The sequence below is a fragment of the Anopheles merus genome, chromosome 2L (assembly GCF_017562075.2).
Source record: "Anopheles merus strain MAF chromosome 2L, AmerM5.1, whole genome shotgun sequence".
NCBI lineage: Eukaryota > Metazoa > Arthropoda > Insecta > Diptera > Culicidae > Anopheles > Anopheles merus.
This window is the reverse complement of record NC_054083.1, coordinates 21,584,639-21,609,296: the sequence shown is the minus strand read 5'-3', so window position 1 is coordinate 21,609,296 and position 24,658 is coordinate 21,584,639. Positions and strand designations below refer to the sequence as shown.

At 42.6% G+C, this 24,658-nt stretch overlaps 1 protein-coding gene across 19 annotated transcripts in view; it reads left to right on the top strand.

Moving 5' to 3' along the window:
• LOC121593524 (uncharacterized protein DDB_G0283357) overlaps nt 1-24,658 on the top strand; it is a 73,765-nt gene that overhangs the window by 31,177 nt on the left and 17,930 nt on the right. For all 19 annotated transcript variants that reach the window (XR_006004796.1, XR_006004797.1, XM_041915943.1 and 16 more), the window contains 2 exons: nt 16,670-16,731; nt 18,617-18,690. Coding sequence is in view for 17 of the 19 variants with exons in the window: in XM_041915943.1 (XP_041771877.1) it covers nt 16,670-16,731; nt 18,617-18,690 (136 nt within the window). In the remaining 2 variants the exon portion in view is untranslated. The remainder of the gene's footprint in view (nt 1-16,669; nt 16,732-18,616; nt 18,691-24,658) is intronic.

The window sequence follows — 24,658 nt, the reverse complement described above, 5'->3', positions numbered from 1 at the left end:
GTCGTTGTAAAAAGAAGAAGAAGAAAACGAAGACTCATAAAATAGATAAAATTTGCCTCTTTTCTTGGAAAGGCGCTAGTCTCTGTCATCAAATTCATGTAGAATAGTTTTGGAACTGATGAAATTAGTGGTGGGAGCTCGGAATTGAACCTACCCGATTCCGATTCTGTGTTCGGAATCAATTCCGGAGCCGATTCTGAAGTCGGCTCTGGTGTCGGAATCATTGACCTGGGAATCGCAATTTGCTCCGGCAACGGAATCAGGATTGACTCCAGAAATGCGGGGATCTCCATGGGAATTCGTTTACAAGTAAATGTTGATTCTTTGCGGCTATCAAAACTTAGCATCATTGAAGCCAATCGCCTATTTCTATGGAGATGCCGAAACCGATTCCGTTTCGAAGCCAATTCTGATTTCGGAACCAATTTCGATGCCAGAGCCGATTTTGATTCTGGAGCCGATTCCGGAACCAATTCATGAGCCGATTCCGGACCAATTCCAGAGACGATGCTGGAATCGATTCAGGTAAATGATTCCGGACCTACTATCCGGAATCGATTCCATAAAAAATCGGAGCTAGCCGGAATCGATTCCGACGAAATCTTCATGTTTCCCATTACTAGATTAAATGAAACATTAGAATTAGTTTCTCTGTAGTTGTCTTATGATGGTGATCAAATTAGATGGAAATCTGAGACTTGTAAATATTATTTATTATTTTTATCCGTGGCTAAGCGACAAAATATTATAAAAATGCGTTGAACGTTTTAACATGAATATTCATTTCCGCTGCACTGAGAAATAAGATTTCATTACCAACACACTCTTCTTGGTAGAACCCTTTCCCCCACGAAATGCACAATCCGATGCCTTTATTTATTGCTATTGCCTTTGGCGGTCATGAGCAACTGTGTTGATGTTCTACGTCTGTCTGTATGTATATGTGTTGTTTTCCTTTCACGGTTACAGATGGTGTGTTTTGTTTCTTTTCCCTTTTGCTTTTTTATTTAATTATGTTTATTATTACCACATCCCGAAAGGCCTTTTTTTCTTCTCCCCTGTGTGGTACTGTGGTGCACGCCCGCCGTGTATCCTCCGCTCGCGATCGCGCGTAATCTCCCAAATGGCCATCTTCGTTCCCATTTACTGATCGTGCCCGCACAGCCGTCCTGCCTCCTGCCACCATAAAAGGCATGGGCAGGAAATAATTAATTTCCGCACGCATCGCACCCACAACTTTGCCCTTTTTCTCTCTCTCTGACAGAACAGCCCCGAGGTTGGGGTAGAACAACAACGCCACACCGAACGGCCTCAATTGGTGTTTATTGCTCTTGGTTGGTTCTTTTCTCACATGTGGTGTTGCTACGCCTTTCTGGTCCGTTCCAGCAGCAGCAGCAGCAGCCGCATCGGCTAGCTATATCGAGCACTATCCGGGCGGAAGCAACTTCAGAGCACCCCTTTTCCTCCGGAACCAAGCTCAGTGGTAGCCGCCAGCCTGAAACTGGAAAGTTGGAATAGTTTATTTATACATTGATGCATGTTTTGTGGAACTCTGAAACCGCGTGGTCGTCATTCCACCAGGGGAAGTGCAACTTTGCTCGAAGCCTTTTTCTTCCTTTTCCTGTTCCCTGGTTTAATCTTTGCATATATGTGTCTGTTTTTGTACCGAAAACCAGCCGCCAGGCCACTCGGAAGAGTTCCATAAAGCACTTGCCGCATTCGGGCATCGGGGCTCATTGGGTAATAATTGAAACTCAAAACGTTATCAGTAGAAAGCCCAAAGGGAAGAGAAAAGGGTCGTTTTGTTTAACGTTTTTCCTAGGCTGCTGCTTCTGTCACATATGTGGAATTGCCATGCATGCTGCAGCAACTGCTCTGGCGAGCTGGGAGAAAGGGGTCCCATTTTGGGGGTAAAAACACAGAAACCATCCCACACCGGAAGCGTATAATTGGCGCACGTAAAGATACGGCCATATGGTGATGCGGGACTAGCATCCCAGTGACGGAAAGAGAGCCAATTCCGTCCATGACCTTTTAGCTGGAGGCTCCTGGAGTACAAAAAAAGAGCACTAAAACAAAGGGAAAATCCGCCACAATGCCGGTGTATGTGTGGGGTCAGGAAATGACAGTGACCTCGTTTTTTTCTCCTCCTTTCTGTCTCTCTCTCTATCTCTCTTTCTCTCTGCTCGGTGGCCGTTTTCAGTTCCCGTTTTCAGTGATTTATTCCATCTTTTTCGGACCGCGCCGCCGACCCGCTGGGCGACTGTGTGGCGGGTAGCGGCCCGTAGCATAACAAAACATGTCTCCAATTTTTCCGGACCGGCTTCCGGTGGGCTAATTTGGGCAGCAACGGCAGTCGTTTGAACGAGTAGTAGAAACGCTATGCATCATGCGAACGTGCTGGGTGGCCAATCGGTGAGAAGGTTAGCGAGTTTTTTTTTCTCCAATGCTGGAAGAGCCATTTAGTTTGGTAGAGCATATTAGTTGCGGGGTTGGTTTTATGTGTGTGTTCTCTTTTCCCTCAGGAGATGGCCTACATTTTAACCCCCGGGCGGGTTGACCTTATCTTTGTTTGGTTCGTGAATGTTTCGAACCTCGATTGGAATTGTTGCAGATTGCATATCTAATTCGCTCTCCTTCTTTTGAAGGGAGGTCAAAATAAACGTAATTTTCTAGAGTTTCTTGGAATTATTTCGGTCAAATGTTTCATCAAACTTTTTTCATCTTCCATGTCCCTGCATAATTTTTCAACACTCTTTTGAAGTTATGTCCTACATTCTACGTTCTTTCCATTTCAACTAAAGAGTTCGACCCAAATCCATAGATTCTATCCCATAACCTTACCGCATGAAAGCTTATCACTCCTTGCATAGATATCTCTTTTTTTTCATTTACAAAAATAAATGAAAAACTTGGTCATTTGGTGTTGTTCTAATCACATGCCCAGCTCATCAAAGATTCGGTAGATAGATTTGCATTATGGGAACATTCTATAATCAAATTAGTTCCTCAAACATGTTGTATCAAGGCAAAGATACAGTGAGAGAGATAAGGTATGACAAAGAGAGAGAGAAAGAGAGAAACAAATATAAAAATAAATGAATAGAATGAAGAAAAACGAGGGAAATAAATAGAAAGAGAAAGAAAGAGATGAATAAATAAATGAAAAAGAAACAAACAAACAAATAGAAAGATAAATAGTAGAAAAAGAAAGAAAGAAACAACTAGACAGAGAAATTATAGGAAAAGGGTGAAAGAGAGGAAAAAATAGAAAGCGAGATAAAGAGAAAAAAGGTTGAGCAATACAAAGGCAAATAAAGAGGGGAAAAGAGGAAAAAATAGGAAGAAACATAAAAAGAGAAACATATAGAAAGAAAAAAAGAAACAGATATAGAAAGAGCACATGATCACAAAACGATTGCAGAGCACACTTGTAACAAGCTGCTTATCGTGTAATATGCCAAGAAAACTCCTCACGGGGCACACGGGGCAATTCAATTGATGCAACCGCACCCGCTTGCTCCACCTTCATTGCAGCATGCTTATGCAATACGCAATTCATTAAGCTCGTCAGCACACAATGTGTGATATAAACTACTCCCGCCCGAGACACGGGGTACCTCGCGTTGTGAATTGCCTCCTCCATATTCCATCTTCAATACGCCCTATTCCGCCTTGTGCTGTGCGCACCTTCCCTCAAGCAATAGCAAGTGGGACGCTAAAAACCTGTCATGCAAAAAAAGGGACAATCTTATTACATTGGCTGCTGCTCGGTACCGTTGGTTTCTTCCCCTTTCTACCCATCTCAAAGAATCACTAGCCATAATTCGCCTAGAAATTGCCCTCAATCTGTGCCGAAACGAAGCAGCAGATTCAGCACACTACCATATACCGTGGTCGCTTTCCTGGCTAGCCCCGTGATGATGGTGGTGAGGTCAATTTATCATAATTGTAGCGAATTGCTGCCTGCCACCGCGACCGGTGTAGTCGCTAAAATCTGACCTTTTGTCTGGGCCGGTTGCTGGTTGAATGTGTCGTCGTACCGAGCGGCAAGCAATCTTCCCGTACGTCGCAGAAAGCGTTCAATTGAGCGTATTTGAATATTCGGACTTAATGGAAAGAAAAGGTAGGTTGGTAGGCGCTTGGCCCACACCACGACCGCCGGCTTGAAATAAATCCCTTTCAGCAGACGGCACGACGCTACTGCCTGGGTTGGAGAAAGGAGGAAAGACCCTTTTTGTTCAAGGGGTGCGTTGGCGTTGTCGTCGTGGTCGTCGTTTGCCATACAATCTAGTTGTTCGTTGGGCGTAAAACGTGTGTGTCCCTTCCGTTTCGCAGCAACATACAATCATGGCAGAATAATATGACACACAGTTCTATTGCATAATTGTTGCTGTCGGCATTGCTAGTGACAGTGGGCGGTGTTGTTTTACATCAAGTGTTTCTGGCATCCGGTGTAATCATGTTTGGCTGAATAAATAAAAAAGATCTGATTTCTTATTGACTTTAGTTTTTCAATTGGATATTTATCATCTTACTGTTTATTGATTCATATACTTTTTGTTTAGTTTGTACTCTTGTTAAAGTTTTACTTCAATTCATTTTTGAATTTCCTTACACTTTATTACTTTTATCTTCTCTTGTATGGTTTTATATTGTATTCTTCATTATTAGTTTCCTATGTTTAAATATTTATTCTTCATTATTAGTTTTCTTTGTTTAAATATTTCTCTTTTTTTAATTTTGTTCAATTTCTAATTTTCTCACCATTCAATGTTGTTTATTTGTTATCGGGTTTTGTTTTTTATGTGTTTGTTTATTACTGTGTGTGTCATTTCGGTTGAACTTAAATTGAGAGTTTTATATGATTTATAATATTTACGAATTGCTCTTATTCTTACACCTTTTCAAGATGATAATAAAAATGATAAAAATGAATTTGCATGTTTGAGGTACACATCTAGTGAACATAACCTCGATGTAGTTAAGCTTGTACCTAGCACAGAACAGAATAAAAAATCGCACATACACACACACACACACACGGGTGAAAGTTTTCCATGACACGATTGCATTAGACTGGAATGTACCGATCCTCCTCTTGTTTGATGCGTCTCCACTCTCCATTCTAACTCTCCCTTTCCCTCACTTGTACAAAAGCAAAGCAAAATAAGCAATCTGGCAAGCAGACAATTTACACTTGTTCTTGTACCCGTGTTTTCATTGTGTTTTGTGCATAAAACGTACACACGACGCCCAGGGTTTACTCTGTGCACGCTTTTGCCACACGTCACCAATTTGCCACCAACAGCTGCCGACAGCTAGCTCGAGCCACACCCCCTTGCCGACTTATTGCACCTATTGCTGCTCTTGGTGCACGCGATGTTAGGAGAAATCACGCTTACGGGTGGGGGTTGCTAGTGCTGTAGGGGGGCTTATTGGATGAACCCGTGCTGTCGAAACGTTTCCCCACCGTTAGAACAAATGCCCATCGTTGCCGGGCATTCCCTCGGTAGTATTATCACCACAGTTTCTAATTAGGACCTTATGTGGAGTGTTTGTGTTTTTTTGTTGCGCTGTGGTGGATTACACAGGAAAGCACATTGGCTGGTTTCGATAGAACGAAACACACACACCCAGTGAGGGAGAAGTAGAGAGAGAGGATGAGTTGTCTGGTGTATGCGCCCGACATTTCGTCGGTGTAGCGTTTGGCCACACTGATTTCGGTTCACTTCCTCGCGACAAATCTGGGCATGTGTGTGTGTCTCGTCGTCAGTGAAACGCTTGAGCGCGCTTGTGTGATACGACGCGGCATGGAAATGGTCTAATAATTATGTAGATAAAGCCCCCAACGTAACGTTTGCGAATGCACCGGTTGGGATGGAAGCACCTCCGAGGTAAGCATACAGGACGACGACACTCCCCATCGGTATGTGTCTGTGTGTGTGTTTCATGAGGAAATGTTAGCGACCAAAGGGAGGGGGACGGATGAGGTCCTTTTCAGATCCTGGTTGGTGGTTTGGATTGTTTGTGTAAGTGTTTCACCGCTTCTCTTTGTGGTTTGATAACACACAGACACACCGCTGTGGAGAACCATTGTGATTGCGATGTAAAGGGCGCCCGTGACAAGCTCGTTCAGGGGTAGGTAGTGGTGGTGGTGGTGGAGATAATTGTATGAAGAACCAACACACCGAACGGAGGTTGCGTTTTTGACGCGTGCTCCTGGGGGTGGCTTTCTGTTGGCAAAATAACAAAAAAGTCACGGTTCTGGTATCAAGATCGACGCGGCATGCCTCGTGCGTGCCTGCTCCTTGTGCTCGTTGTGTGTGTCGCTGTTTTGCCCCGAGGGTTTGCATTTAATTTATTAGCGCAGATTATGATACTGTCGTCGTTGGTGGATATTACGTATTGTTTGGGGTAAGAGTAAAAAAAACACATGGAAAAGGCATGAGTTAGAATATCTGTTTACATGACTAGTGTATAAGTTATGCAATATTGTTAGCTTAAAACGATGATGAAATTATGAACCACAGAGTAGCAGGAGCCAAGTCTTATTAATTTTATTTAAAACACCATTCAATCAATAAATGCAAATAAGTATGCAAATACAGGGTTTACCTAGCCAATCGGGCGTCGTCAAAACGTTATCGGTCGCCGTAAATACTTTTTCGGGCGACATAAACCCTCAATTGGGCACTGTCATTTCTATTCGAGCCTTGTGAAGTATGAATCGGGCAAAGTACAGAATGAAAGCGTCCTACTCTTGAAGGTGTCAAATCGGTCGCTCCGGTGTGTTTGATCCATCAAGTTGTTTAAAAATACGTATTTTGCATGTTATTTAACTTATTATGTATTATTTTAAAATGTTTACCTAATAAAATCGCCAAACATATTATATTTAAAAAAAAATATAAAACCTAATTGCATTGTACGGGTTTGAATTAAAAATAAAAAATAAAAGGAATTTGAATAGTTTTGTATGTAATTAAACTTAAAAATAGTTAATTTTCTCACATATCAGTTAAACTACTCGCAAAAAAAGTATTGTTTTACAGCTAGAAAGCAACAAAATATAAAGTAGGTCCAATTCATTCTGTACTTTGCTCGATTCATACTTCACAAGGCTCGAATAGAAATGACATTACCCAATTGAGGGTTTACGTCGCCCGAAAAAGTATTTACGGCGACCGATAACGTTTTGACGACGCCCGATTGGCTAGGTAAACCCTGTAATGTAAATTCAAGTGAAATGTATTGCACAATCTTTCACGCTGGTTCTACTAGGAGACGTCCTACACGCTATAATAACGTCGGAGAGATAGAGAGAATTAACCATAAGTGAAAGATCTTGGGGTATGGATGGATGAATCATTAACATTTAAAGATCACATCAATACAACTATTAGAAAGGCTAGGCAAACTCTCGATATAATGTTTCATTTATCCCGTGACTTTGACGATCCGGGTTGTTTAATGGATTTATACTGCTGCTGGGTTAGACCTATTTTAGATAAGCTCGACTGGTAGCACAGACATGGAAATAATTGAGAAAGTACAAAAACGATTAACTCGTATTGCACTCAACAAGACATTTGGAGATCAAATACACCAAATCCAGACTATGATACACGCTGTCAATTGTTGCAATTAGAAATGCTGAATGTGCGCTTCTTTCACGAGAAGACAATGTTCATTGCTAATATTCTGTACCATATGATCAATTCTCATTATTTGCTTACTTGTCATTGTGTGCGTTATCCTTGTTGAATAATTGCCATTTCTATGATATTTCCCGTAACCGTATTAATAGGTGGTCTGTTCATCAGGTTAGAACAGGTTAAGATAATTTAGATATAGGATTTAAGAACAACTTGTTTAGCCTATTATGAGCGGACAATTTAATATAAAATAAAGAACAATAAACAAACAATAATTACAAAATATGTTGTTTGACATTTGGTCATTCGGACCATCTTCTATTTGATTCTAAATCATGTTACGGCAGTCTTGTAATTATTGTGTTTATAAATACCAGAAAATTGATTACAGAGGCTTAAATAAACCCTTGTTTAAGATTTTATACGCTCTAGACACCAACGAAGTTAGCTGACGGACTTACTGGTTCACTCACGGTTTGTTGTTTTGGTTTACAACGAATTTCTTTGATCTTCAATTGGTGCATGAGATATGTGTAGAAAAAAAAAGTAAAAGAAACCCCAAAAATACATCCCCACCAGCACACGTACCGCCAACAGCGATATAAATCGTGCTGCTGTACCGAGTGAAGATGCACGCCAGCCCATTAAACGCGATAACATACGAACCATGGCATAAACCTCGCACTCTCTATCTCGCTCGCGCTCTTGCGATCCACTCAACAGTTAATTAACACATTCCGCCAGAGGATGTGTACCTTTTTACGTGTCTGTGTATGTACCGCTTCTTCCCCAGCCCTACAGCGCAGCCTCTTTGATGGTGAATTATTTGTAACGGATAGGTTTTGCACGTGGGATGAGGAAGCTTAAGACACGCTCATTACCTACCGGCGGCATCGGCTCATCGATCCGCCGCCGCCACAGTTGCTTCATCATCGCTGTCGAAGTCGGCCACCAGCGCCCCCCAGTTGGCCCCTTCCTTTCCTCTTTGCCGCTACCAAGAAGGAAGGCTATTTTAACAACGCGCATGAATCATGGTTGTGCGAAGTGTGCGAGGAGGTGCCGCGATAGCGCCCACTACTACTGTGCGTGTAGCTGCCGGGCAAAACTAAACATAGATCCACATACAATGCCAGTCACGAATCATCTGACGCCGCAATCAATCCGGTGGTGTCCGTGTAGGTGGGGACGCACCGAGTGTGCGGGATGGCTTCTAATCACACGGCCACACGAGACTGGGAGATGCGTCGATCGAGCGTGCTCTACAAATCTGACAGATGGCGAAAGGGAGCAGAACAGTGGGGGCAGGCACGGGCACCAACATAACCTAATTTTGTTGCACAATTCGGCACAATCAAATTCTCGAGCACGCCCTCGCCCCCCAACGGTTTGCCTACCGCTGGGGAAGATTATGTTCACCGTTTCTCCTTGGCAGCTGCTTCTAGACGAACAAATACGGGCGTGATGAGTTGGGATGGGGGGAGCAAATGTTATCGATTCCTTCGAACCACCACTCATTAGAAACAGCTCTTCAGGGGGGATGCCCCAGGAAATTTCAATATTTGTCTCTCACGCAGTGCCAAATTGATCTCCGAGCGAGTTCCAGCACGGGCGCCAAGATCTCCCGCTGGATGGGCAAACAGCAGCACGCGTAAACGCTTAATTAGTTAAACTGCAAATCACATCAGCGAAAGAAAGATCTCAATTTCCTTGCAGGTTTTTTTAAAGCTTGGAAAAGAAAATGAATCAAACGATGGTTTAGTTGGTGTTCCAAACTTGACTAATGCACATAAATCTTAGAGCAACATTTCGTTTTGATTTCTCTTGTCTTGGAGTCTAGTGTAAGATTCAGTCCTTAATGATCCAATTTCTTGAAAAGGGTGAAATATATTGAAATATCTTGAAATTGAAAAATAAGTTAAAATTCTATATTGAGTTTCAAAAGATTTTGCAAATTGATGTAATGTAATGCATAAATGTACTTCAGTGTAACGACTGCCCAAAATCTAACCTGCACTTAGATTGCTATAGTTGCCGAGTTTAATTGTAAGATCATCAAACTTAACATATACAAATTAAAATCAAGTACCATGTTTGCAACTTCAACTCTGGTTGAAGATTAAAAAAGTCAATGCAATGCTTATGACATCAAAGTCAAAAGCTTTTCTTTCACTGTGGAGTTGGCTGGTTCATTGAATATATCGAATCTTAGAGGGTAACTGCATTTCCGCACATCATTCTAATCGAATCAATAGACACAATTTCTTAATCAATAATCATCGCCCAACCACAACGAACCACCAAATCACTTCCGTGTCCATCTGCTTTGCCGCGTTTGCCTTCGATGTCTGGAAATCACGTTTTTCCGATTGCCGCTACTTCTTCCTCCCTGGCGTGCGTGCAAACAATCAATTAGTTCCCTGAAGATGATGGTGCGCGCCTCTCACCTCTTTTCCCAATTTCTTCAAACCCTTGGCCAAATGGGTTGGTGAAAAATTGCCACCTCCCACCAGCATCATCATCCACCAAATGCACCTTCGGGTGAGGAAGAGGAAAAACTAAGGGGCCAGGAACAGAAGGCATCGAGCATCGGTGTGTTGTTCGCTTTGCTTTCACGCGCAAAAGATACGCTCTCGAACTCTCGGGCCGAGAAATATGCTAGCGAAAGGCATGGCCCAGTTCCCACATATTGAGGTTAGGTGGTGGTTGCCCCGGTGGCTAAAACAAGGGAGTTGGGTTCGTGGTCGGAAAGGGAGAAAATTCGCTTCAGCGTTAACCTTGTTTCCGTCGGATGTACCATTGTATATCTGTGTGTGTGTGTCTGTGTGGGGTGGAAGGTGGAATTACTATGCCAGCGAGAGAGAAAAAAAGGAAACTTGTTCCTGCCATATCTGACCTTCTCGCGAAGCCCTTACGTAGTGTACTTATCGGCTAGAAACAGCTGTCGCTGGCCAACGCGAGGTGTGTTCAATGCCCTCTCCGTGGCGTTGCAGCTCCAAGAATCTGAACTGCGTGCCGTACCCTCTACAGCGCACAGTTGACTCTTTTGCCCTCCAGGGTCTTTTTTTTTCGTTGCTCTTGTCTTTCTTGGGCCATAATTCGTACGGCAATGTCTTGAAAGGTGCGGAATAGGTGAAAGGTGACCGGTGAAACCGATAGCCAGCGGGCCCAGCCGCCCGATAAGGCTCTAACTAGCCGTCAGCCGGGTGCGAAAAGCTGATAGACACCCGGCAGTATACGGAAGGTGTCCGTTTAATGAGACGCCAAGGTGATGTTTTGGTTTGGTGTGTCTACTTTTGGTTCTTTGTCGCCAACAACGGCGACGCAAAAAAAATAACTGGAGCAACTGAAGCGAAAAGAGGTGGATGTGAGTGTTGTGCAAAGTGAAGCAATCGAATGCAAGAACCGAACGAAACAGGCAACGTCCACAGCCAGTTGCTAAACTTCCGACGCAAATATTGACGCAATTTATCTTAGACACATCGTCGTCTTGCGTGTGTGTCTGTTAGGTTCTCGAAACAGAGCTGTGCGGTTACAAACTACATTTTGCGCACTTGTAACGTTTCTTCTGTTTCTTCTTTTTCTTCTTCATCATCTTCATCATCTTCTTCTAATGTTTATCTCATCGCGTGTAGTGCAAACATTTGCGCAATGGCAGACAAACATAAGACACTCGATTTGCCCGAATCGGTAGTCTCTTAAACGTCTCAAGCCTGCCGGATTATTCATGGTGGTGTTGGTGCTGTTGGTCAGTGCTAGGAGGCTTATGTGTACATATCACTTTTTCATAATGATTATCGCCTTAATTGTCCGGGGCCTCGATAAAAGGCCCCTTGGTGGGGTAGAATTTGCTAAACAAGTGCATTCCTCCAGCGTCGCGCCCTACTTCGTTGTAGAAGTGCGTGAGAATTCGTTCGGTAAAGATTGTTTGTTGTTGTGCGCTGGCGAAATGGGAACGATGGATGAGATCGTCAGAAATGTGATAAAATGGTGATTTTATTTCATGCCCTTTGGAAAAAACAGTGCACTCTTAGAATGAATACTGCTCAAAGTAGTGGTGTGAGTTTGAAATCAGAATTAACTTCAGAAATAGAAATAAGAAGTTTCAGAAGCGAAACCATTTCGGGAATCTTCCTGAGAATAGATCGTTTACAAGTAAATTTGGATTCTTTGCAGCTGTCAATCAATGTCAATTGAACCCAAACGGCTTTTCTTATGGAGATGCCGAAATTGAAGCCGATTCTGACTTCGGACCCAATTCCGATTCCGGAGCTTACTTCAATTCCGGAGCCGATTCCGTAGCCAATTCCGGAGCTGATTCAGGAACCAATTCCGACGCCGTTTCTGAAGCCGATTCCAAAGGCGATTCCGATTCCGGAGCCGACTCCGGAATCGATTCCAGAAACTGTTTCTACTGTCTGGAATCGATTCCATCAATCTTCGGAGCTACTTCGGAATCATCACATATTTTTTAAAACAACTGTAGTTTCCTTTAAAATATAGTTAAAATTTAATATAACTTTCCATTGACTGTGTTTACATATTTGAATCCATATGAATATCTAATTTTTTACACGCTTCCCGAAGCTAATTTTAACTTGTCAAGTCTTCACCTTCTTACTCTCCCGTATCCTGCTTTTTTCATCATTTTATTGGACAGGTTTGTTGTCGGCTTTCAGCACATTGTTCAGCACATAGAAATGTCAAATGTTTAATTCAGTTTCACTTGTCGCTCGAAACTTTGTCTAAGCCTATCTGCTACCCTACTACACCTGTTCGCAACATCCGGCTAGTGGTTGGTCACGTTTTATTACACACGCCACCACACAAACAATACAAAGCAAATTTTTATTGCACGCAAAACTGACTCACGCTCATCGTTCGCTCGACTTCTTATCATTGTGACTCTTGGGAACTTGTTTTTGATTGTGTTGTTTTTTTGTATTGAAACTTTCTAGTGGAACAGTTTTTTTTATGATGCTTAACTTCTTTTGTACGTATGCAAACTATTTATAGTACTTTTATGTTAATTTAGATTTTTAGGTCGGTTGAAGCTTGTTTTTTCTTGTCATTTTTTGTTTTGTTTTGTGTGTGTTTGTGTTGGAGCAATAGTAATGGTGTTTTTGGGTAGTTTAACTGATCATCTTAATTTCTTAACTGTTTTTTTTTAATGCCTGCAATACTTCGCTTATATTCTCCCATTTTCATTGCGAAGCATTTATGATTTCAACGTAAAAAAGTATCATTTCGTGTAGTATTTTTCTTTTCTTCTTCAAACACCTCTTGATGGTTTCTCAACAACTCCTCCAGCTTATTCATTGCGTGTAAATTATGCATACCGCTTACACGGACATCACACACGCACATTGCCCGAAGGCTGGCTTGCACATCCTGTCGCCCGTTTGCCGCCTCGGATGGCATAACGCACGCAACAAACCCCTCATATGCACCGGTGGACCCACCCGCTCGAAACCACCTTTATTTACTCCCGTTTTCAGCTGGCTAGAAAGGTGTCAATGACATTCCCGGCTCCGGCTAGCCCAAACTGTGTGCAACTCCCTCTCCCCAGCCCCCTTGTGCTCGCTCCGTGGTCCGGCCCTATATTTGAGCAGCTTTTCCGTCCTTTCCCGGGCTCGCCGTGGCTTCTTTCCCCTCCATTCCTGCCTGCTGTCCGTGCTTTACTATTATGCTGCTGCACTATATGCAGGTTTTGTTTGTTTATCAGACCGTTCATAAAGTGTAAGCTAAGCGGTGGGAGAGAGAGAGAGAGAGACGGAGAAAATGTCGGATACCATGAAATGAGGAAAAGAAAATAAATGATAAAAATGTGTAACTTATGAATAGAGGAGGGCTGGGATGGGCGATAGATGAGCGAAGAAAGACCAAATGCAGAGTGTTGTGCTGCCAGCGCTCGATCGGAAAGAAGCATCACGCTCCGTTTCCGGCCAATGATCACGCGTTTGAGGAAAGAAATATGTTTCTTCTTGTGCATTTCTTGCCTTTGCAAGGGGCTATGTACGGGGCCAAATTGTGCAAACGTTTGAGACGATAAAGATTTTATAATGAAAATGCAAATTTGGTGGAAATAAAGGCTTGGGTAATGAATACATCATCGGTACCGGCCCGGTACTGGTGAGTGTGAAAAACAATTACACCATATCGCACTTGCGTGTGTATGGTTCGGGAAAAACATTACTTTTTTCATTTGTCGAAAGCTTCCTTGTACTTTCAAAAATTTTGTTAAGAGCTGTTCATTTCGTCATTATTACTAACAATTTATGAAAATTTGAATGACTTTTCAACGATCGATTGTAGCAATAAATACACGAATGAGTTTGACATTTCCAAACTATTTTCACATTTAACGGTGTAATTTGAGCAATCGAAAATTGCAGACGAAAGCGGTTGGTTTTCAATTTGCGCCCTTTAATTAACGTGCATTTTGATAATAGTTTTCATCCTTTCAAATGTAACATTTCTACTCAATCTTGCTTTTTCGGGTCGTTGAACCTTTCTCCTAACAATCATTTCTTCAAAAATATCTCAAACTAAACATCTCCTTACTGTATCATTAACGAAAAGGGAGGTTCCTCCCCTTTGCTTGCTCGCTTGATTTTCTCAAAATCTAATTATTATGAAAATCGTTGCAAGCGCGCATATCGCACCAGCCAAAACACACACACAAATGTCTACTTATGAATGCATTTCCTCTCGAGCAGAGTCTTCGCCTAGCGAAAGGTCTCGTCAGTCTGCATTTCCGCTTCTCCTCCATCCCGTTATAGCCTATTCGAAATTGGACAATTTCTCACTTTACTTTTCCCGAACTATAGCCGAACCTCTCTGCCATGCCTCTATTTAACTTTTGATCGTCGTGGGTGGGGGTGGGTTATGCAAGCACGGGGGGTGGCTTAGGTCAAATCTCCTGCCAGCCCTAACAACAGCCCAGTTGTTTTACACTATCGCTGGACGCGTTTTCTATTTTGTAGTTTTCAGCCTGAACTCACATGCCCGTTGCTCTATTTGTAGAGCTCTGCAGATGATGGTGGACGACGTTGTTCGTTTGGTGGGATGCAGAGGATGACTTTAATGCTTTTTAAGCAATGTTTTCATTCGAGCATCTCTCAACTCGTCGTCGTTCCCCACGGCTATTGTTTAGCTTTTTCACGTCAAGCGTGAAGGTGTTTCGCGTCTTCGCGTTGGCCATTGGGGCGGGAGGGAAGAAAAGTTCGACAACAAAACGCCGAATGCCACAATGTGTACCAGTTTACTACTTGCCCTTCCTCACCAATTCGTCTGTTGAACCGCTTTTCGCAGGAAGAGGGTAATTATTTCATTCTTTTTTTTCTACTTCTTTTAATTCAATTTAATACCTCTTCATGGACGTTATGAAATCGAGCATTATTTACCCCTTTTTTGTTTTATTCATTTTGTATCTTCTTTACTTCTTCGTGGAGCATTTTTCCTCCAAACTTTCAACGCCGTGTTTCACCTTTAAATTCCTTTAAGAAATATTTCCCTTTTCTGCTCTTCCCTTTTTTGCTGTTGTTGTACATTAAACGTCTGTATCTTATCCATCACTTTCCTTCAACCCCCGTTCAACATCAGATTTCATAACGCATCTTTTTGTAACATCATTATAATACTGCGTAATCAAATCATTTTGAAGGAAGTGAGCGTTTTTGTTGTTCCAAATTTCGGTGCAATGCTGATATTTTTTGTTGGGTTTGGTCGTTAGATTGCCAAAAAGAAAGTGCTCGCTGTGAATTAGTTTTAAACAGTCAAATTATAGGCTTTTAATATAATTTCCGTTCGGAATAAAACATCTTCCCTTCCTTACTCAAAGCTCAAACACTCTTTCAAATCGTGCTTTTTTCACTTTTCATGCTAATACAACTAATTGTGAACACTTTTCATTTGGGATTACCACCTTCCCTTTCGGCCTGTGTTTAATGCTAATCCTTCACCCCTTTTGTCGATTGGCAGCCACTGCCCACTCCACTACATCACGCATAATGCGCTCCATTTATGCTGTCTACATCCTCCGCCCCAGGTTTGTGGTTGCATTCGATAGCGAATCAAAAATGTGTGGCGGTGCGAGATTTGATGCTTGACACTTGATGAGATATCTCTCACTCACTTTGTGGGTTGCCGGCTGGCTGTGTGATCTGACATTTCAACAACGAGTTACGAACCTGGGCTGTCTCTTCTCCCGCTGATGGAGGAGCCAGTCCCCTATTTGTGCCAGCCCAGGCGAGCACCAGTGAATCAGTCTTTTCATTCAAAGCGCACTCATTGATTGTGCTGCACAAATGGGAAGCCTTCTTTTGGGAGGCTGCTGGGCGGGTGATGAATAACATTATTACCAGGCGCAGGGTGTGGGATGGTGCTCTGTGGATGTACTGTACTGCCGGCGAGAAACCATCAATAGCAGCAGACGGCAGGGCAGTTAGATACATACACCCAGACGCAGCTGTTCAACCTTTGCGCAATATCTCTGTCGTTCTCTATCTCTCTTTCTCTATGTGTATTGCTCTCTCGGTACCTTTTGCTTGGCACTTCGTAATAAAAATGCACTTCTTTGTGCATTTATGATGCGCCAATTGCAACCTTATGCCGCTTATGAATTCATCATCATAAGTAGTTGTTGCTGTGTCTGCGTCTGTTTCTTCTTTTCTTCAGCAGGGAAGGAGGTTGGCACGAATTCAAAAGAACATTTGACGAGCGCAGAAAAAAGAGCAATCTTTTGCTTTTAGTTTGTGCGTGCTCTGGCAAATGTGAGGCTGCAGTTAAAGTATTCAAATTTTTCCAGCAACCGGGTAAGAACTGGGCAGAAAAAAAGGTTTAAAAACGTGCTAACAAAAAACCTCATCAACTGATGTTAGAATGGAAAGTAACGCGTTACATTAGAGAAACGTTAGATAAGTAAGAAAAGCGCTGTGCTCCGTCCCTTTTCCTAATGAAAATCTTCCACTTTTATTCATCGTATTGTTTGCATTCTTTTCTTTCTTTTTCAGAACTCGAGCCCCCTGTGGGAAGACTTCATTGCCAAAGCAACAAAGCTGCATGCATGTCTAAGGTACGTACGCGAATTCCTGTTTGTTTTCGTTTTTGTAGTAAAAAAGGGGAAGAAAATCAACCTTAACGTAGTACTTGAGAATTTATTTTGTCGATTTGAAATTGTTTCGCTAGCCTCGAAGAGCGGTACATAAAGAGTGGGATAATAAATCATGCACACAACTAATTTGAACACAGCGTATGCCCACGGACGACGATCGCCCGTTTGATCGATAGCTGTCGACTAAAAACCGTTCGAGTGACGTGTTTTTTTTTTCTTTTTGGTAAAAAAGAAACTCAAAAGTGAGGCACAACAACATTCTTACCGAATTTTCGCGCGCAGTGGCGCTCAATTTCCCCCAAACCCTCCCTCTGGGGGAGCGTATTTATGTAACGGATTGTGTAACAGCAGCAGCACGCATTTTAATGAGCAGCGCCTGGCTGGAAAATCATAAGAAGCAGAACACACACACAGACTTTGTTGTTTCCTTGCTGTTGGTATGCCGCTCTGCCAACTGATTAAGATAATGGATGGGGCACTGCAGAGAGGGTGTGTAATATTTTGTATTTTTGTTTTGTTTTGGGAGTTAATTGCCGAGAGAGTTGTTCGAACCACTCTCCCACCGACCCACACCGCCCGGTTATGGCACTTCTTGCAGGACGCCAGGCCACTGGGTCATTAATTTTGATGGTTTGATTTGGCTTTGTTTTTCGCCTATCGCTTAATGTAATTAAAATATTAGCTTTATGGGGGAAAAACGAAATCGCTGACAGAGCGATTTTGTTCTTGTCTTGTTATTGTTTGTGACATAATTGATATGATTGATGGGTTGGTTGGCCCCCGCCGTACACTGTGAATTGTGTGGGGCAGTATTGTTTTGGCTTGTGGCGGTTCATTTTTATGCTATTTGTTCTTTAATATTGTGCTATTGAAGTGTTGGTAATAATTTAAAACATTTAAAACAAAAGTCACTATTTTTTAACTGTTTTATTGGCTTTGCTTTATTAATAATGCCTTTGTTCATTTATATAATTTGTTGTCCCTTTTCTTGTTAAGTTTCAATTCATTTTAAAATTATCCGCTTTTCACGTGCTAAGTAGACACATAGTCAATGTCGTTGCTTTATTTATTTCAAATTTAAATTTATTTAGTATCATTTTTTGCTGCTTTTATCGTTTTTCTCCTTCGCCAACGATTTCAAAGAATCAATTGAAACTTTGCCAAATTCCCATGGCGTGTTCGCAGGAAAATAAATCTAAAGAACTACTATGGCCAAACACACCCCTTTCACCCCTTTCCAACCGACTACCAATTATGACGCAAATAAAAACGTATTGTTAACGACAATTTTGTGAAGAAAAAAAAGTGAAGAGAACGTGTGCATGTCGATTGGATGGTCACCTCACCTCACCTTTTCAATTGCATCTGCTTCGGGCGCGAAAAAAAAATTTAGCAAGCTTTTCTCTTCTCGGTCAAATTTTCCCACCCTATTGGGAGAGGAGGCATTACGGAAACCCGTCCGACGAGTCAGCAGTTGGTCGTTGTTGTACGAGGGATGGTACGGCATGCCATTTTTCCCCGTTTTTCATTCACCGTAGCCAATTTTGCCAAACGAGTGGCCTACTTTACTATCGTTGCCATCGGGTGTATGTGTGGGGTTCAGTTTTTCTGCTTTTTCCACCATGGGGGGTTTTTTTTTTGTTGCTCCACCTAAAAGTGACGGTGTGTTTTCAAGGCGGTCATAAATTTAGCATAATTCAACATCTGAAAAAAAAAACTGTCTGCTGGTGGTGCTCTGCTCTCTGCGTTTTTGTGCATGCTCCGTGTGTTCTGTTGGGTGCATTTTGTTCCTTTTTCTGTTTGTTTCTCACTCACTCACTATATTTCTGTTTCATTTCAATTTCAGGGCTGCAATCCAAGCGTTGGCGGCCTACTTGGATGCATTCCAAAAAATCGCTGATGCCGCGACCAACTCTAGAGGTAAGCTTTGTGTGACCAGCGTGCGCCCGTGCTCTCCCCAAACACCACGCTAGGTTCACGGACGGACGGACGGACGCTTCGTGCAGTCGTGTTTGGCCTCCGGGATGAAAAATAGAAAAATTAACAGTGCCACTACATTTTCGAGTAGTTTGCTGGTGTCTCGCCGGCCGTGGTAAAATATTTATCGCACACAATAATGTGTTCGGTCTCGCCGGGTTAGTGATAATGGACGAACGACGAAAGAGCCCACAAGAGGCGGAAGAGAGAACGCGGAGGTCCGCTTATTATTGTTGTGTCCGGATTATTGTGGCATAAATATAAAACGCTTAATTGGTGGTCATCATACCACTTTGGCCACCACCAGCAATTAGGTCATGCAGCAAGATAGCATTAGAATGGCATAATGTTTGCTGTGGGGGTTGCACTTTGGCACTCAAAAAATCCTGCCCAACATTAGAACCCCCGTTATGGATGGAGGGCACGTTTTGAACAACAGAGCGCTTTTTAATTAGATTTTCCTAAACGATGCAGATGTCAGTCAAATTTAATGTCCAAGTAAAATGCACATAAATCGTTTATGTTTGCTCACACACAAACGCACACTGCTGTCGCTTATTGGGGGACCGAATGTGTATTGCTTATTGGTATTTATTGCCCCACTAATTGGAACCTAATGTTATGGATTATGAAATTTGCAAAACGTGTGTCGACTTTCCACCCCACCCGGAAAGGAAATGAATTTTCTCACATGTTTCAAAATGCGTATCGAAAATGTGACCTGCAACTGTTGGTGCTGCATTGCGGATCAATATATGGAAGGAGAGAGAGAGGACGACATGTGTTGTGTTTGCTCCGCTTTTGGCACACATAAATTCTATCGCCCCAAAACGTAAGCGGCGGGGCGAAGAATCAGTCCGGTCCCGGGAGTGTACAACTTTTACGACTTTCAAACTGTGACCGGGGGGGGGGGGGGGGGGGGGGTAGAACAGCAACGGCACAGCAGCATAACAACCGACCAGGGGGAGCAAACACAAAACAGGGAAGCAGCATAAATCTAGAGCAATTCTAATGCTCTAACAGGACACACACACACACACACACACACACACACACACACACACACACACACACACACACACACACACACACATCATGGCTTGTTGTTTATTTGTTCCGATCATTCTCTGGTAGTAGTTTTCGGATCGTTTTTTTTGTGTTCATTCTAAGCCATTTTTGTTGTTTTTGCTACCGACCGACCATGTGTGTATACAGCTTTCACGCTGTTTTCACTCAGCTGACATGGACTGTATGGTTATGTACAGCTACTACTGCTGGGGGTATTACTGCCACTACTACTGCTGCTGCTGCCGGTGTGTGGTGGCCGTTTGTCTGTGCCCGCCTGTGGTTGGCCAAAAAGCCAGTGGCCAGTCCGAAAACATTGGTTTGCGGGAACCGACCGGGGCTATTTTTAAACACCAACCGAGTCCCGAGCATCGGCGGAAAACATATGTTGCCTGTCGCAGCCTGGCAGGAGCGCAGCAGACCCGGGAGGTGTCACAAGTTTTCTAGGGGATTATTTTTTTCTCTACTTCTAGGTCGAGCGAGCAACAAAAAACAAGTGTTTTCCGTAAACCGAGTGTGTGTGTGTGTGTTGAACCGCCACAGAGAGGGCATGGTCAACTTCACTGTAAAACCATCACTTATCGATTCCAAAAATACATTAACTGGTGGGGGGTTGATCGCTCTAAACAAAGTAAAGCTGTGTGTACCCAGAGTGACAGGGAAGTGATGCTGCACGTGGTTTTATTAATCCCCCCTTTGCCTTCACGGGTGGAAAATACGTGTAAAATGTCGCCGAATTAATACCGCGATTCGCCAATCACTTTTGTTAGTAATATCTCCTTCTGTTTGTGTTTTTAAACTGTTTTTTTTAGGAAAACCCTTTTTGAGTTTAGACTAGCATCATACTTTTTTTGAATAGTCGCAATAGATTCTTGACTAGCATCCTCTATTTTTGATTTTGACCCGGTGTGACAGATCGACTTGAATAATAATCAGTGGGTAATATTTAATTTCATCCATAATTTTGATTTCATGAATGCACAATGCAAATGGAAAGCACTAAACGGCTGAAATGAAATATGCAGTAGTGGAGCCACAGGCATAACCTAACCATTAGTTTGATTGAGCAGTTCAGAGTAGTGGTGGGGGCTCGGAATCGGATCTACCCGATTCCGATTCTGTGTTCGGAATCAATTCCGGAGCCGATTCCGATGCTGAAATCGATACCGAGTTTGTTCCGGAGCCGATTTCGGAGATGAATCCGGAACCGATTCCTGAGTTGATCGGCTCCGGAATCGATTCCAAGATCGGAATCGGCTCCAGAATCGGCATCAACCTGCGAATCGTAATTTGCTCCGGTAACGGAATCTGGCTTGACTCCAGAAATGGAGTTAGCTACGGAATGAGAATCAGTTCTTAGAATTGAAATAAGAAGTGTGGGAAGCTAAATAAGTCCGGGAATCTTTATGTGAATATATCATTTACAAGTAAATTTTGATTCATTGATTTGATAGCATCATTGGACCCAAACTCCTATTCCTATGAAGATGCCGAAACCGACTCCGTTTCGAAGCCAATTCTGATTTCGGAGTCAATTCCGATATCGGATTTTGATTCCGGAGCCGATTCCGATTCCGGAGCTGATTCCGATTCCGGAGCCGATTCCGATTCCGGAGCCAATTCCGATTTCGGAGCCGATTCCGGAACCGATTCTGGAGCCGATTCCGGAACCAATTCCGGAACTAATTCCGGAGCCAACTCTGAAACCAAAACTGATTCCGGACCTACTATCCGGAATCGATGCCAGAAAACTTCGGAGCTAGCCGGAATCGATTCCGACGAAATCTTCATTTTTCCCATCACTAGTTCAGAGTGAACATATGTAGTTATATCGATTTTCGATCGAATACCGGTTTACAATTGACACCGGTTGACAATACAGGCGTCCCCCGAGTTACGACCCCCTCGAGTTGCGACGATTCGCAGATACGACGATTTTGATTTTGACAGTGAAAAGTTGTCATCGAGAAGAAATTGATGTATATTTTTGAATTTCTGAGCTGATAACCGTTACACACACATTTCCAAAGATTCCACTACTACCCGTTATTGAATATCTATATTGTGTAAACGACTTTTTGTGTAAAATTAATACATTATCGAACATTGTTTCAAATAAAAACACGATATGATAGATTTCGACTCTTCAACTTCGGTTATAAACTTAAAATTGACAGATATTCGACATACGACCTTTTCGACTTACGCCTTGCGTTGGGCCTTTTTTTCGGTCCCAAATACAGTCGTATCTCGGGGGACACCTGTACACTAAACTCAATTTTTCTAACCAAAAAATCAACCAAAAAAGTGCCAGCAAACTGGCCTGCTGAAATCAATTGCTCCTAGTTAAAAGTCCATCGCTCCCAGTCTAAAATATAAGATGCTAGTCAAGAATCTATTGCGACGATGCAAAAAAGTATGCTGCTAGTCTAAATTAAATTGCAAACCCTTGTTATATTGAAACTGTTTAAAACAAATTGATCTTAAATATTGAGCCTTTTACAAGACACACTAGACATTTGCCATAAGGATTTTGAATCTCTTGGGAAAGGTTGTCAGCAGGCCTCGTTTTTTTTTTTTGCTATGACAGTGGTGTTACATTGTGTCACAACAACGGCGCGATAAAATGTTAGCCAACTGTCACTGCTAATACGAAACATCATGTGTGTAAGATCTCCGCGATCGCAATCGAGGAATGCTTTGGAAAGAAGTTTGGTGTAAACAGCAGTTACATGATCATGACCAAACAGTTATTTATCGTTTTCCGACTCAATTTCCTTTTTCCATTCGTGTGACATAAATCGTTTGTGGGTTGAATTAACCTCCAACCACGCCACCCACTGTAAAAGCGCTTCCATGTTGAGCAATTAGATTGTACATGGTCCGATGAAGATAAACCGTTGCGTGTGTAAAATATTTAAAATCGCTTCCAACACTGGCACGACGTAGAAAAACAAAAGACCGACAGACCCACACAAAACACAACTCCCGAACCTTAAATTAGTGCTTACCGAAGGATGAATGCTCCCGTTTTTAGCGTGTGGCGAAAATACGATACACCATGGGTCCATGCTTCCTTCTAATGCAGTAGCTCCATTTCGTCGTTTTATACGCTGCCCCATGCGTGCGTGCACACGAGAGCTCTTCTTGCTATCTGGCCCAGACCTAATAATCATCCACCAACGGGCGGCCATTTCCATACAATACCCCGTACCAGTTTATTTACGTGAAAATAGGAGCGCAAAACATATCGCGGTTTTTTTCCGAGGTGTAAACCCCAAATAAAAACAATTTTTTTGCGTCTGTTTGGCGTTCGTGGTGGCGGCACACACGCGGGTGTAGTAAATAAGTTAGCAAGCTCTCTGTTAGTCGGCAGCAGCACACCACCAGTCAATATTGGGTGTGCAAAGTGGGCAAAAGTGCTTGAAAAGTGCACTCAGCGGAAGGGCTAAGAAGTGGCCGTGTGTGTGGGGCGCCTTTTTTAATCAGCCGGTTAATAATGTGTATACACTTGGCTCACACGGGGGAAAACAAGCAAACCGATCAATCAATTGACCGGCTGTTTATTGCCCTCGCTACTACCCTCCTCTTTCACTTTGACGCTATGACCGACTGACTGATTGACTGTCGATGATCGGTTGCAGTTTAGCAGTAAAGTGATGACCGTTCATTTACCCATTCGCCTTTTTTTCGCCGTTTGTTTTTGCTTAATCATGTTTCGTGTGATACTCTTATTGCGGTTTGCAAGTAGAAAGTCCATTCCAACGGCCGACCATCGTTGCCCCCATAGTGAACGCGAGCGCCCGTTTTTAACACAACAATACCCACGATGGCATCTTCCCGCGGGTAACAAAACACGAACTTTTGCTGCAAACTGCTGCTTTATTTCGAGTTTTATATTTTTACGAGCTTTGCGCGTTTGCCCAGTGAAGCAAAGAAGGTTAATTATTGAAGCACCGTGGCAAGAGTAGTAGTAATTGTTGTTGTTTTTGTAGCATTACTTTAACGGCGCCTTGTGTGTCATGTTGGGCTGAGGAGAATCGGCACACGCAATCCTGGTTTTTTTTTAAAATTTAAGCATAAGCGATGCCGGCAACAAAATTTAAACCGAAACTGCGCCACAATTTAAACTGGTGCAGAGCCATAAATGTGGGTTTTACGATGAGCTTTAACGCTGGTAGCTAAATTATTGATCAGATCAGTTGCACAGCAAATGTGAGCAAGGGGCTCACTTTCAAAAGTTTTGTGGATTTCGTTGTGTTTTTTTTTCATTAAACGAGCTTTTTGTGGAAGACTTTCATTTAATTTCGGTCAGCCGGACAAGCGAACTTCTTGTACGAGCTTTCATCGAGAAATTGAAAACACAATCAACTAATCTGCATAATAATGTGGGAGAGATAAATTGCGACTTCAGGTGACACCAGACCAACCCCTCTTGCATGGACACATACACACTCAAACGTGAATGAAATCCAATTTTTGGTTCTGTTTGAAAAAAAGTGAGAGAGACTGAAGTACAGGGTTTACCGAGACGTTTTACTGCATATTTTGACTCGAGCCTTCCGTTTAGTGTTTAGTGTTTATGAATCGATGGACTATAAAGCCCTCTCGAGTCAAATTGTGTAACGGACAGAACATTTATATATTGTTATGGTTGGACGCATTTCGAACACTTAAACGTGAAGTGAGTTATGTTAACGTCATTCCAGTCTCATAGTGATCGTCAGCTGAATTTAGTAAATTAAAATACAATGCTAGCGTATTCCAGCATAGATATGATAAGTGCGCACTACAGTGTCATAACACATAGGATCACGAAGCTCATGCGTCATGTTTATGACCAAAC